At 35.9% G+C, this 16,623-nt stretch overlaps 1 protein-coding gene across 1 annotated transcript; it reads right to left on the bottom strand.

The window, feature by feature from the left end:
* Positions 1-4,580: 4,580 nt before the first annotated feature.
* LOC127870848 (uncharacterized protein DDB_G0274171-like) lies at positions 4,581-7,159 on the bottom strand. Its single transcript, XM_052413386.1, has 2 exons — positions 7,024-7,159; positions 4,581-4,904 (listed from the first exon to the last, which is right to left on the bottom strand). The coding sequence occupies exons 1-2, from the start codon at positions 7,109-7,111 to the stop codon at positions 4,717-4,719; spliced, it is 276 nt and encodes a 91-aa protein (XP_052269346.1). The 5' UTR covers positions 7,112-7,159; the 3' UTR covers positions 4,581-4,716.
* Positions 7,160-16,623: the final 9,464 nt, after the last annotated feature.

Consider the following 16,623-nt stretch of genomic DNA (forward strand, 5'->3'; position numbering starts at 1 on the left):
TTGCGTATCAAATTATATTATACTTTTAAGTAGCTTTAGAACCATTTCTCTCGTTACTCTTTTACAGTGGTTTTGAACATATACAGTCGAAACTGACCTAACGGCCACCTGAATTTACCGGTCACCTGCAGACAACGGTCAGTCTGGAATCCCCCGACGAAAAACACTCTATATTACACTTGAATTTAACGGCCACCTGACCATAACGGCCAACGGCCACTATATTCCATTCCGAAATTCATGTTTGACCTGAAATCAACGGTCACGCGTCAGTCGTCTCGAGTCGCAAAAATTAAAAACACAGCACATTATTTGTCCGTCTATTTTGCGTTTAAAGCGTCTGAAAGCGGTAATTGTCTATGATATTATAAAAGCGGCCCGCTGCGAGTAAACAAATTATAAGGTGTTGAGAAGGTTTCTTTTCCGGGGATAATTGTGGGGGTATCTTCAAAAGAAAATATATCAGAGTTTATGACTAAAGATATAATGAGTTTGTACTGATTTATTGTGTTTTACGTACAAAAGTGAGACGTTAATAAACTATTCTGTCTGTCTTCTGTCTGTATATGAGACTCGTACCTTCGACCATCTGCTTCGTTTGTGAACACAATACAGACGCAATGACCGCTATAGGCTACGAAGACGGCATATACTTCTAACAATATATGAATGGCGCGATGGGAGAATGGGGCTTAATGCATGTGTGAAAAGTGTAATCCCAGATTAGCCCTTACAATCCGCATAGTCTATGGACGTCAGTTTCCGCTTTTATGGAATTGTTAGTTTAAAGGAAGTATATTCAAAACGAAAATCCAGTTAAGGCGGAATCACAGGCTTATTTGGGACGACACTTTACGCACACCCATTAAGCCCCGTTTTCACAGCGCGCGATACGTATGTTTCTTATAATGTTATATTTGTTGCGGGTGAGTTAACATGTAATATTCTGAAATATATTTGCTTTTATAAATGATTTTTTGTAAGTTCCAAGTATACTATACATGGAAAGCTGACAAGGTATCGGAATTTTCGACCGTTTTCATGTCGCATTCCACCTTCCGCCCCATTAATTTCCATACGTTCCAACCACGATAAATCATGCAAAAAACCGACTGATAAATTTTGATAGATCACTCTTTGTTGTATGCGTTTTAATTTCCACAACCACGGGATCGATTACAAATATCTTGTCCACATTTCGGAAAGGACCATTTTATATCAACATGAACGACATATGTGCTTGAACAAGCGTTACTGGTGTTCATTTATTAATTGTCTTTATGTATTAACAACGAAAACACAACTAAAGTATAATTTCCATACATTTTCTCATTCTCATTAATAAATAAATGAGGCAAAGACCGATCGTGCTTTTTTAGATGGTCGCCTAGCGACCGTCTAAGGTGGTTAGTCAAAAATTCAGGTCGATACGGCTTAGCTACTAGGAGCCCAATACCCGCTTACTACGCGTATCCGCGCGAGAAAGAGTTGTATAATAAATGCAAGACGTTTGTGATCACCAATTATATTCATTCACAAATGGAAACATGATATAAATATCGTGTTAAGTGCAATAGTTTCGAACGGTGCTTTTATAGAAAAGAATCAATAAACAATGATCGTATTGAACGTGTCGCGGAGGAGATTGTTTATGAATTAATAAAATAATCCACTTTCTGCAGCGTCTTCATGACGTAGTATTTTTGCTCAGTCCATTCATAATATGAGGCTATTGATAGATGCGCCTGTCGATAAACAAAGGAAAGTCCACGGGCGATAACAACGCAATAGGTTACGCTCTCACATACACCTCAATGATGTAGTACAGGTCGTAAATTGAGGCTATAAATAGGTTCGGGAAAAAGTTAACGCTTATTTATATTCTCAATTCATAAAACGTTGAACATAAGTTCAACAATAACTTCAGCGATACGAAAGACAAAAACAAAAAATGTTTCATAATCGCTAAATCCGAATATAACAAACAATTTATAATAATAATACGAATGACCTGTTTCGTAACCTCGTTCATGCTACTACAGCGGGTATTTCTGGAAAAAGTTCTTTGGTTCTCAACAGATAGCGGCGATCTTTTGTATTTACGGGTGCTAGCAACGCAATAGTAGAAGGTTAGTAGAAGGTTTAGCTTGTTTATATTCACAGTTCTCTATACATAGACAGTTGGATATGAGTTCATCAATTACTAGAGGCATACTTTAAGCAACCTCGAAAATGCTTTATAATCGCTAAAACCGAAAACAACTAAATATATTATATTAAATATATTTATAACAATAAATATCTTTTAAAAATGTAGTCGGCGTATACGCCGACTTTGAAATAAAGTTTGCAATTTTCTTTTCTAAATAAATAAATACAATTAAACAAAAGTAAACTATTGTGTTGTGTTTTTCACTTGTAAGTTGCATATTCACCGCATGAAATTTGTGTTAGCATTGTCAAACCACACATTAGTGTGAGTAGATAAAAAAATATACTACGGGAGAGCACTTCATATGTGTTCTCATATGCCTTGTTATGAGTATCTTTCTTCCCTATCGAAATATATCGTATGTTGATATTTGATTTAAACGCAGTTTTCTTTCGACATTTTAAATCACACGTCAATAGCGCCGTCATGCGAAATTGGGTCTTATGCGTTTCGGCAAGCGTTTGCTAAAACTAACATGTGCTTTTGCGCAGTCAGGCCATAGGCGATGCTGTTCGCTATAAAATCACTCAATATGTTATGTTTCTCCTTACCAGAAGGAGAGATAGCTGAGTGGGCTATTTATATGATGGGCGAATATGGAATAAGACCCATTTTCGCATGACGAGGGTCATTACAAATCTCATTGCGAATTGAAAATGCCACATTTAAGAACAATGCGTTTTGATACAAAATTGAATTCAAAATAGCAAACTTGTTAATAATGGCAGCCTATCCACACATTAAGGAATGATTTCCAGACGTGCTGACCAAGTACGGCAAACATTGTGGTATGATAATTAAACGATTTTCTCTAATCGTGACACTATACAATTTCGCTAATGATTGTTTTCTCATCTTGGAGGCGAAAGTGCAATTCTGCGAGATGGATTGTAACGCGTAATTGTAACAGGGCCACAATTTGTGTCGTTTGAGCATGCAGAGAGTAGTCCGGAATTCCTTACAATGAACAGTGCTACATCCTTTGAATTGAGCACATACGCAGTGATGTAGCAAAAATTCAGAGAATGTATCTCGAATCAGCTTATTAAATATTCGAAAATATGCATGCGTGTCTGTTGGCGTTATGTAAAAGTCACTAAGATGAAAACTGAGTAAAACAGCTATGCCTAAAAGCGCATTAGTGCTCTATACCTATGTTTATGTCAGTGTTGTTGACACCGTGTGAACTGCTCGGGTTACAAGTAAAGCATAAACAGCAATGTTTATATACTTTTATTCCTCCATATACAAGATACGAAGATTATTGTATATTTTGAATTTGTATATGGTGTCAAAAATCAAAAGTTTTGTACACGGAACTTTCATTATGAATTTATATTCTTGGTGAGATAGTTATTTGATATTTGAAAAAATATTCCTTTAATATGATGGTGACTGCAAATTTTCTTTATATTAAGTTCTCATTACCATTTTCATCATACTTTCTATGCTTTCAGAACGTCCAAAAAGCATGTTCTTTTTATTTTGTCTAAGTTATTTCTATGAAATAATAAGGATGATAAAAAGTGCACACAAAACTCGACCCGTGCACTATGACACACACTTGAAAAATGAATTGCTTGTTAAATTATGCAATAGCGAACATCTTCAATGCCTTCAGCGCTTTGATTTATAACCGCAACCATATGATCGATTACAGATATCATTTTTTATGTTCCAGACTAGAGCATTTTATTTTTCCACACATGTGCGATAAAATGGCAGAGAAACTATTGTAAACAAGTTTGTAATCCATTACTATTTTCATTGTGTAAATTCAACAACAATAATTGTACCTATATATAATTTCAAGAATATGTATAGCCTTATGATTAGAACTTATTCATATCAAAATTCAATGGATTTACACTATTTTACTCGTATAAAACTACATGTATATACAAGTATTAAATATGTAGTACATGTGTCGTAGTTAGGTTTACCGAACCGTGAAATACTACCCTCGGCTGGCCATGAAACAATAATTAGATTTATAAGGGGCGGCGAACACGCGTGTCTTATTGGAAACTTATGTTTAGATTTGTCACAATTAATTATCAATTACTTGATATATCTACGAATATGCCGAAATATGACAACGTGAAGACAGGACTGTATTACTTGCGCATTTCATATAAGAAAATAAAGAAAACAATATCAGAAGCAGCAGCAGCAGCAACATAGTAAGGTCAAACTAACACTATTTAAAGTGAGAACATACATTTTCGATCATAGGAAGTAAGTTATTTCTAATTTGAATAAATAATAAGTAACGAGTAACGAGGGACCAACTTACTCTCCATATTTCCTATCTCAGACATGTGTGATTTCGAAATTCAAATACATGGACACAAATAACAAGTCATGGTTTGCTGATAGTTTTATTACAGGCACAGCTGATTTCCTATTGTAGACCAATTTGAACGCAGCGATAAACTCAAAAACGATCCAAACGTAGGAAATTGTGTCTGTTCATATCATTGTCTTCCTGGCCAATCTTTGACCTAAGGACAGGATGGGCAGCAGTCGCCGGGCCTGGTTACCGGGGTTGCTCCATAGGGACATCTAGGCCACCCGCACTGAATGCCATCGCATGGCTCGGGGCAGTCTGGACAGCAGGCGCCGGGCCTGGTTACCGGAGTAGCTCCATCAGGACATTTAGGCCACCCGCACTGAATGTTCATACAATTGTCTGAAATATATATTTTGTTTAAAGGGGCCGTTTCAAATAAAAAGTGATTGAAAATCTGCATTTTGTCACATAATATATATCACTCAAAACTTTAGACTGATTGAAACGGTGATGCTAACGACAGATCGTACAAAAAATACTTTTGAAATAAAGTCGACCTTAAATCTATTTGCAGCCATTAATGCTAAATCATTGTTTACATTTTCTTAAATAAGGTCACAATATTTGTGTAGTTATATCAACGCTTCGTCACGTCGCAATTTCTAAGAAGGTAGCCGCCATTCTACATCACGTGTTCAAAGAAGACAATCACTAGGTTACGTCACAACGGCTTAACAAATTAAGGAGGCGATAAACAATTTGTTACATAAGAACGTTTCCATCCGTTACATAAGATATGATGAAACATACGATACTATATGTTACATAAACGAAACATATTGTCGCACGTCAACGTCACTGAAACAATTACCTTATATATTCGTTAAAAGTATCTTTAATATAAAGGCTACTATACATCACAACGCTAAGAATAATAACACAACTATACCGTCTACTGAATGTAATAACTAGGGTAACTGACATTGTGTATATTGTTCAGGAACGCATAGTTTCCGACATTTTCTGAAATACAGTAAGAGCGTTTAAGTTATTTTTGCACTCAAAATATTTCAGTGTTGAAATTATGGTAACTGCTCCTTTCTTAATTGTTTATTGTTTTAAAAAAGACATATCAATTTGGAGTTTTGTTTCGTTTTGCAAGTGTTATTATAAAACTAATCAGAAAATTTGAATACGAATTTTTTTATTATTTTAATAAAACAGTTGTTTGCTTCTCCTAAAAATTTAACAAAATGTCAGTTACGCTACTTTTTACATTCAGAAAATGAAATGTGTTCGTAATGTCAATTTCGAAAAATTGATAAAAACATTATTTTTACCAAAAAGGTTGACTTAATATTTTAACAGTTGATGTATGTCACCTTAATAAACACAAAAATGGAAAAAAAGTAAAACTGTATAAAAATGTCAGTTACATGACTTATTACATTCAGTAGACGATACTTCATATATAGCTAAAAAAAATATATAGATAAAAAAATGAATAAAATTATACGTCAGATATGCGAAGAAAAATTACGCTTCTATAAGTCACATATGCTGAGAATAATGATCCTACTCTACATAACAAAAGCTAAAAAGATGAATACTACACATGTAAATATGAGGAAGAAAAATGCACTATACTCCCCATATGCCCAGACAAGTGCCACTAATATACCTCATAAAGAAAAGATTAATGGTCCTTAAGATTGTTTTAATATACTAAAAATATTCAACTTACTACACGTTACATGTACTAAGTAGGTTAACACTACTATAAGCCAAATACAAAATGAAGAAAGACGCTTTAATACGATATATACACTTAATAGATTAATACTAGTTAACGTCACATATATTAAGATGATTAACGACAAAGAATCAACATCATGAAGTGTTTTAAATATAAACAATGGTTAATTATGCGCGTTTTTGCATGTATTTTCCTCTTATTTTGAAACAGTTAATTATGTTATTTTCAACTACACAAAAGGTCCCGGCTTTTATCGAAGAGCTTGTTAATATAGAATTGTACAGCTAACCTGTCCGACTCAAGGGCCAGTTAACCTATTCCCTATAAACCACAGGAAAGTCAGAATATCAACGTTACGCTATTCAACAGGTACTTAGAATGTAAAATCTACCTAAAGTAAACTTTATTTTACTAAGAAATGCATAGGTTACTCACATACATCATCAACTATTATGATACCTTAGTTCGAATAAAATTGGCCCCTGTTGTATTATCGTCAGTTAAAAGTACCGTGAGGTATACACATTGAAGTAAAAATCGCTTTGACAATGGACACTCCTTTTCAAGACAGACAAGCAAAATATCGGGGGACTTAACAATAAAATGTCTTCAGTTCCAAACCCATTCGAACATGGACATTTTGTCGATGTTGTTTATGTTGAAATGTTCTCACTATGTATACTTGTGCTGTTTGAAATATGCTGAAATTTAAATGTTTACTTAAACAACATATTAAAAAAAATCCACCTCGCCTTTACTCACCATACGGGCTGCGTTTTTGTATCCCATTCACGTCAGATAACCAGCCGGTAAGAAGCATCAAAACCACAGTTACAAAGATGGTCGTCATGGTGAATAACAACAAAACAACGATATTTTAAGTAAAATTGTACAACTTTGAATCATCGACAAACAAACAAGCAGCCCTGTTTATATAGTCTGTATAAACTTCGCGGCAAGGGGTCACAGCTTGTACCGCCCGTCCCCCTCGGAATACAAATATATTTCTGCAGGGTTCTAATGTAACAGAACGTGTCTGGCAGCCGGCTGTGACAAAGCCTCAAAGACAAATATTTATTATTGTACTGCTAATTTTGTTACCGCTTAAGCTGATGTTTTATTTTTGTTTTGTTTTTTTCAGTCTGATTGCCGTTGAGAATGCTTCAGGGATATTTGTCATCCAGTCGACAGTCGCCATAACATTAAAACTATTAATTATTTTTCTCATGTATCACGTTTTGCTAAAAGTCAAAGTACACAATAAATTTTCGTACGCGGTTTAAGTATGGAGTACAAAAAAGTCACCTCGTGAAGGTCGAACTTATCATAAAATTTATTTTGCCGCATCTCGTATGTGCCGGGGTATTTGCCGCATCTCGTATGTGACGCGGTATTTGCCGCATCTCGTATTTACTAATCGGCAGTGCGTTTTGCATATTGACCGGATTTTGAGATTCATTGGCGAAGTTCATATTATATCAGGAGAGCATATGAGCAAGTTATTAAATCAAATTATAAAAATATAATTAATGAGCCGTGCTTTGTGAAAAGAGGGTCTAATGCATGTGGGTAAAGTGTCTTCCCAGATTAGACTGTGCAGTTCGCACAGGCTATTCAGGGACATTTTCCGCCTAAACGGGCTTTTGTTTTTTTTTTGCTAAGAAGATACTTTCTGTAAACGAAAAATACCATAATAGCGGAAAGTGTCGTCGTCCCTAATTAGCCTGTGCGGACTGGGCAGGCTAGTCTAAGACGACACTTAAAGCTGGGTTCCCACTGCCGATCCGATCAACTCGATCAGTCCGACCAAGCGGTCGGGTACTGGTCTGGTTCGGTCGGCAAGAGTGGTCGGGGGCGGTCGGGTAGGTCGGCATTGGTCGGCATTGGTCGGGCTTACTACCCGATAATTTTTGACAAGTCAAAAAATATCGAGTAGCGGTCGAGTTGGAAATGGATCGAGAAGCGCTCGGGAAGTGGTCGTGTATTAGTCGAGTAGAAGATCGAGTTGATCGTGAAGCAATCGTGTGGCAATCGGATTGACATCTTTAACACGATCTATACCCGATCCGCTCTACCTCTACCCGAGTTATTTTAGATCGCAACACGATCCACTCAACCTCAATTCGATTTGATGTACAGATTTACTAGACTGCTACCCGACGGCTACTCAACCGTACACGATCACATCCCGATTGCTATTCGACCATACACGAGCTCTGTACGCGATCCGCTCGACCTCTACCCGAGTTATTTAAGATCGCTTTGTACGACTGTAGTACGACCATCACGATCTGGTCGTGTGAAGATCTGGTGGCGATCGAGCTGAGGTCCACTTGGTCGAGCTGAGATCGTATAGGGCTCGCGTATAGGTCGAAATGATCGTGCGGAAATCGGGAAGATGATTGAGTGGACGTCGTGAATGAGTCGTGTGGGGGTCGTGTGTAATCGACAAGAGGTCGTGTTTACCCTTTTTAGTCGAGCTTGGTCGGGTTTGGTCGGGAAATTTCGGTGATCGAGTTGATCGGATAGGCAGTGTAAACCCACCTTAACGCACATGCATTTAACCCCTTTTTTACAGAGCACAACTCAATCTTCACAATTCTTCTCACAATTTGTCGATATAACAATATAATGTGCAAAGTCTTCTTCATAAACTAGATTTGCTAACTGCAGAATTAACTCCATTTGATATAACATTACTCTACAAGAAACGTGGCTATCAGAATCCATAAATAACGACCGGTAGCCAATTGTATAAATCTGGATTACTCTTATCCAGCGGATAACTTTTGGTTATCTTATCATAAAAGTGAAGATAACCAAAAGATATCCGTTGGATAAGAGTTATCCAGATTTATACAATTGACTGCAGCGCTGTTCTTTATACCAGATTTTTGCCTACCTGTCCGTCGCGATCGAACTCAAAATTCTCACGACGGAGTTGCTGTTTATGTCAAGGATGGTATTAATTTTACTCGAAGCCAAGATTTAGAGATAACTAATCTTGAAGCAATTTGGTTGGAGATTCGATGTCATTCTAATTAACGTATTTTAATCGGTACCTTTTACAGACCATCCAACTCAGATAACAGTTATTTCAGTAAAATTGAAGCCTCGATCGAACTGGCAATACCTACAGGCATAAACGACATTATAGTTTTGGATGACTTTAATCTAAACACCCAACTTGATACAGCTAAACGTAAAATCGCCTCCATCTCGCAGCAGTTTGCGATCGAACAATGTATACAGGATCCCACCCACTTCACTGAAACTTCGTCATCTATTAAAGGGAGATTATACGATTTTGCCAAATATTAATGAATTTATATAAAATGTGTAAACAGGTTATTATACATACATTTAAATATAACTTAAAATATAAGTTAAGAAGAACATGTATCGAAAAATGCGAAATAAGCAAGATGTTTAATTCTGAAATCGAAAATGTCTGTTCAGTCGAATTCGCCAGCATGTATATCATGCATGTACGATGTGAATCTAAATTTAGTTTTACGGATCATTTTAATTTTCTGCAACGATATATTTTCATACGACACAGGAACACTAACTCCGATCCTAATAAAAAGACGAATGCTTCGGTTATTGTAGGAAAATATGTACGAAATATCTTCGTCACAATTGGCTCGGGGCGCTAATTTGTCTATGCTGCATTTTTTGAAATTCGTCTTCAATATATATTTTTCTTGCCTATTTTGTGTTATTGCAACATATTTTTATCAATATATTACAATGTAACACATACAAAATTAGTATAATCTCCCTTTAATGATCTCATTGGCGTCGCACTGAATTGCGGCGACTAGTATGTAATATGTTTTTTTTTCGCTTATGGGAGGAGAAGTTATTTTACGGATCAATGTATATATTTTTGTTGTCAGAATATCTTGCATAGTGGTGATTTTTTTTTGTGTAAATTAGTGTAAATAAGTACTGCATTTGCGCCTATTACATTTTCAACAACATTTATTGCCAATAATGCAAAGCTAATTCTTTTTCGGCGTAAGCTGTCTTAAGCCAGCTTTTCACCTTAGCCTGACCTTTGTAAGTGTCCAATAAAATTCCAATAAAATTTCCCGCGGCTAGGTACGAATGAATACACTTCATTTATTCCATTGGCTGATTTGAGTATACCAACAGAACATTGGAAACATATCCGCGTCTTTGTAACACTGTTTTACTGTATGAAACAATTTTATCTCGAATGAAAAGGCTTAATAGATAGAACAGTTTTACACTCAATTCTCGACATCAATACAGTTTGTGCGTACACCTTTTATTTTCAGAGTATTACCAGCGCAAGAGCGTTTATACTTAAAAGGCTATGTTCTCATATTTAGTACTTACTTCCTTATTCCTGTCAACATGTTAACATGTAAAAGTATAAAGAGCAATGGAAGCGAGGCCTCACTTTAAAGCATTGCATTTCAACCCGCGAGGTATATCGGGTCAATTCGCGGACATTCAGAGTTCATATACAGGTCATCACCGGAGTTGGCGGCCAGTAAAATAATCGTTATATAATAAAGACGCTATCCGTGAACTAGGTGACCTGGAATTTTCTTCAGACCAGAAATATGTTAAATGAAGATATTCAGCAATATAATTATGGTATGTAAATAATAGATTCTTAATGTGTTTTCAACAATACAATGATAAATATTATTGTTGATAAATTTAACAATAATTATTCGTCCATATTGCCTAATGTACTAAAGTGATATTATGAGCATGTAACAGTTTATAGGTGTCTATCGCAACCGTTGATTATTTTTGATGTTTCTACTTCATATACACTTATATTAATTAATGCAGCATCATCATACTAAAACAATATACCAGAAAGAGAAAAATAATGCATTTGAATATCAACCGTACTTTCGTTTGACAACTGATCATGCGTTTACGAGTTGAACCTAAATTTAGTTTTAGTGCAGATTTGTTCATACGACACAAAGACACGAAATTGTTTTACGGATCATTTCAGCTTACAGGACTGGGTGGGTCACGTAAGAATATCGAATATAAAATATATTTTTATAAACAACTGGTAGCAAGGTGAGTTGCAGATAATTAATCAGTAACCACATTTTAACTAACTATTTTGACCTGTTAATTCTTTTCAGCTCAATTCAACAGTGCAAAATGCCCATAATATCACTTTAAGCATTTGCACGATGATAATTGATACTGTTAATAATCGAATCAAATAGCAATGCCCGACAAACCACTAAAACAGGTTTGTTCGAAGAACGCGCCTATAAATACGGATACTTCTCGTGTGGCCGGTTGACTCATATGTTTAAATTTCACTTCCATTCTTCTTTTGGTTTTCTGTTTTGTATCTATAGGTTTATGACCAGCAATATGTTATAATGTAAAATAAGCCGCGAAAACTCCCCGTAACATCCCGTACTGCGTGTGATGCAGCTAAGAACTGCACAGAAAAAGACATTCGCTATCCTTGATCTCATTCATTAAACTATTTACGCCGTATATCTTTTTTAAAGATATTTCTTGTAATTAATAACTGATCACAGGGACTGGGCAATAATAAAAGATCACAGGGACTGGGCAAATACGCGAACCGGTGAAACTTTCTGGTTTTGTATAAAAACAAAACTTCTTTGTTCCACTATCCTAGCAACCACCTAGTTACTAATAAAGGCGCTATAGAGCGCGCTTCGCGCGACACGTATTATTAATTGTAATAATGATTCTTGATAAAGGAAGCAGCCGCTTATCAATGAGGAGCACCATCACAGCACCCCAGTCTTATTACTATCAAGTCCTCCTACAGTTTTTTTTAAGAACCACATATAGAAGGCCGCAGGCCTGACCCGTATCTTGCCAGTGGTATGGACCCTTTGGTATGGACCCTTAACCCCGCTCACTATCCAGCGTTTAAACTTCCGGGTTTACATTTAAACCGACTATTAAGAGCATATTAATATCTTAGTTTCAAGCGGTTCCGTAGTGTAGTGGTTACACGCTCGCTTCACATGTGAGAGGCCCAAGGTTCGAGCCCCAGTAGAATCAAATTATTTTATTTGTGTTTTATGTTAACTTTTTGTTTTGATGTAGATATTTTAGTTAAAATAAATATGCTGTTTTATTGTAACCATTTTTTTGTTTCTATTATGCCCATGAAATATATGTGTGATATGTTTGGGGGGGGGGGGGGGTCGTAAACACATTAAAACTTTTACAGTGTTTTCATATCAATGAGTACTCAATCCCTATCGTAAAAGAGCAACGTAAGAATAAGTTCAGAATAATCTCCCCTTGAAGTTGAGAAAATATGAAATTACGCTTACAAGATGAAGCAGATTTTTTAAAACCTACACAGTTCTGTACCATTAATGAAAACTGCACACGGACGCCAGTAAAAAAAGGGAAACCAATGCAAATAAAATGAACTATGAAATATTTGGGGATTACAACACAAAATCATAGATAATGGTTATTTGGGGGTTATAACACAACATCATAGATAATGGTCATTTGGGGGTTATAACACAAAATCATAGATAATGGTAATACCAGTATCTTTTTCTATTTTGTTTCAAATAATCAACCAATATATTACTATTTACAGTAGAAAAAAATCGTTCCATGTAACTTCATTGAGTGCCTTTTACACTGAAATTCCCGACGCCCTTTGATGCTTTGCATCAATACTTATCTTGTATTTGTTTTAAACAAAGAGTCTGTCATTTTCTCTGGTGTAGATGAACCATTCCTTACTCAGTTTTAAGATATCACTGTCCCGTATTCGTTATTCTTAAATTTATAAGACCATCATTTCTATGTTATAAACGTAAAATTTGGTAGAACGACTCAGGGAATTACGAGTCTTTTAGAAGAGCTTAGACTAATACTATCGCACTGTCGCCATCGTATTATCGCACTGTCGCCATCGTATTATCGCACAGTCGCCATCGTATTATCGCACTGTCGCCATCAGTATTATCGAATTGTCGCCATCGTACTATCGCGTTGTCGCCATCGTACTATCGCATTTTCGCCATCGTACTATCGCAATGACGCCATCGCACTATCGCCCTGTGGATTTTAATGTGTAATCACGATTGCACTAACGGTATTCCGTAGGGTTCAAAGACAAACTTTTGAACTGGCTTTCTGGACAGTGAAGCTCATATCAACTTATTTGCAGACGACACTGGTTTATTCGTTGTTGCTGACAGTCCAAATTCTGCAGCCGCCGTTTTAGAACGCGATATAGACACTTTTGCAAAATTGGCCGATACATGGTTGGTAAAATTTCATCTATTGAAATCGGAATAACTTTCTATATCGCGTAAGAGGGACAAACCCTATCATATTCCTATCCATATGTACGATACTACGATTTCCTCAGTGAATAGTCATCCACATCTGGACGTTCTTCTGTCAAATGATGGAAGTTGGCATCAACTCATTGATTGTATTAAAATAAAGGCCTGTCAACTTGTCAACATTTAAAAAAAAAAAGCTTCGTTTTCGCCTTGACCGAAGATCTCTTGGAATAACTTACTTCACGTTTATTCGACCTATTCTAGAATATGCAGATGTTGTATGAGATAATTGTACGATGTATGAAAAAAATGAGTCAGCTAAATTTCAAACTGAAGCTGCCCGGATTGTTTCCGGCTGTAACCGACTCGTGTTCTAAAGATTTTACTTTCTAACGACATTGGCTGGTCAACTCTTGGCACAAGAAGGTCCAAACACAAACGCATTATTTTCTTTAAAATGGCCAAAGGTCTTAGCCCAGAATATTTGTCCTCGCTGTCTCTACAATCTATTGGGGGCGATAAACAATATCGTTACGTTATTCATCTCACTTAGATGGTGCTCGGACTAGGACTTCTCCGTACCACGATTCCTTCTTGCCCTCAACAATTGCTGCTTGAAATTACTTTCCAGACGAAGCAAAGGTTGTTGATAACATATCTGATTTTAAAAAAGGCCCTGGATCTCAACAAACCTCGCAATAATCCATTGTTCTATTATGGTAAACGAAGACAACACGTCTAAGAACTAACTGTAGTTTTCTTAATAAACACTTATTTGATAGAAATCTGGTTCCATCGCTCTTTGTCAGTGCGGAAAAGAGAAGACACTACTCACTTTATACTGGTCTGTCCATTACATGCATCTAAAAGATTATTTTGAGTAAGAACCATAGGACAATACATGGATATATCACTCCGCACATTACTGTATGGAGATGATTATCTTTCCATCAGAGATAATTTTGCAGTGTTTGATGCAGTCCATATGTTCATCGAAGGCCATGGAAGGTTCAGAGTGGTATAACTATCGCTTCTCTATGTTTCAACATATTTTACAAATAATTTCGTTGAATATAATAACATCAGCAATATTTTTTTCTTAATACATTGTTTCAACATTTTTATACAACTTTGATTCCAATCATGCTCACATACTTTAATAAATTTGAATGATTATTCAAATATTCTTTGATTTAAATATAATTAACGTCACTATGTTTGTAAATATATTACTGAGGAAAGGAAACCTACTAGCCTTCTTCTTGCAAAGTTGCAAGATGACTGTCAGGTTTTGTTCTTCATTGGTCGAAACAGGTCACATCAACAAACGCGAAACAGAGCAGAGTTTTCTTTATTATCCCGGGAAATATCGGGCACACAATTTCTTGCGACGCCGAACGAAAAATGGTTTTAATTAATTTACGTCAATGGAGTGTCTACAAACAAGATAGAACTTTTACTGATGAGCTACCTTGATATTGTACAAATGAAGGCGATCTACTGAGTACCTTTCATATTAAAGCGGCTCTATTATTTACAGTCGAAAAATATCAAATTGTAATTTGGAACAACGAAAACCTTGTGCATTGTGTACTCTTTTGTTTAAAAGCGCTCCGGCGGTTTTTGCAAAGACAATATTATCCACATTATTCCATTTCAGGTGTGTATCTGTTTAAGCTTTAAGTCTATAAATTGGCACCTTTGATTGAAGAGCTGATAACATTAGTAACTCTTGTTTGCAATTGTGTGAACACGTTAAGCACGTACAGACCATTGGAGTAAACGCTTGCAATCATTTCATGCGACACCAACTATTACACAAATGTCAGGGGAGATTTATTGTTCAAAAAACGATGTAACAATTGTCGAATATTTAGGATTCTTTTAAATGCACATTTTGATCTGAGTAGAAATGTTCTTACGACGCAAAAATTGCGAACACTGAAACAGTTTGCTCAAAACTTGGAACACTTTTTCACACTGCGAAGGAATCTACTTTGAACTTGATTTCGATTATCAAAAACAAATCAGCATAATTGCTATCATAGAAGCGTCCGCTCGTATTGCTGATAAGTAGCCCATTATAGACGACATTCACGGAATGTACAAAAGTTACGTCAAGTCTGCACAAATCTCAAATTATTTGCAATATGCATCAATGCTTGTTTGCATAAATGATTACGATCGAGCTGTCGCTTTGATGAATTATATTTAGGACATGATTACGCCAGACATGGTTCAAATCTCTATGATATTAACATTGAACTTTTAAGAACCAGTAATTGGAAGAGCACAAAAAAATCTTGAATATTGAAGGATTTTGCAGTAAAGCTGGTACCGAATGTAGCATTCTCAATGCTTGACATTTAGTGTGTCATTAGTCATTTAAGATGTGACATGTTTTCTATAACATAAAAATTAAAACATTTAATATATAATCACAATGAAATTTACACGGCCTCACGTAACGTAAAAAGCAAGGTCACCAGGTCAAATCTTCGACAATTGTTGCGTCTTGATCTTTGTATTGCTAGTATTACATTATTTTCATGAAAATTGCCAGTTACATTTATTTGTCATGACAACTCGGTCAAATTGGTAAATGGCCCAAATCGTAAGAAAACATGACAGACAGTGGCGGGGCAGGTTCCATTACACGGCTACTAAAGTGTCATTATGTGGTTTTCATAAGAAACATTTATGCTTGTGTACTCTGACTATTTTCTTTTATATATCGCATTATATCATCAGTGTTTGCACTTATATGCTTTCCATGTTTGAATTGAAACGGCTGTTAATTCAACCCCTATAGTTCTTTATTTTTTCAATAAAAGTATTGAATATACAACGTGTCGAGTAATGCCCCTAGTCTACGTATGCAACGAATACTACAAATTCCAACGAATTGCTACATTTAAACACATGCGAGGAATGGTAAAAATATACACGCTTTTTACGTTATAAAGATATGCATGTAGTAAACATCATTTGCATGGACATACACAAATGTTGATAGGGCTTTTTATTAACAAAACGCAAAATG

Source organism: Dreissena polymorpha, chromosome 3, assembly GCF_020536995.1.
Source record: "Dreissena polymorpha isolate Duluth1 chromosome 3, UMN_Dpol_1.0, whole genome shotgun sequence".
In the NCBI taxonomy this organism is placed as follows: Eukaryota; Metazoa; Mollusca; class Bivalvia; order Myida; family Dreissenidae; genus Dreissena; species Dreissena polymorpha.

Coding starts and splice junctions, on each gene's coding strand:
- LOC127870848 (XM_052413386.1), bottom strand. CDS start 7,111: ATGACGACCATCTTTGTAACTGTGGTTTTGATGCTTCTTACCGGCTGG. Junction 4,905..7,023: donor ACAAAAACGCAGCCCGTATG/GTGAGTAAAGGC, acceptor TATATATTTCAG/ACAATTGTATGAACATTCAG.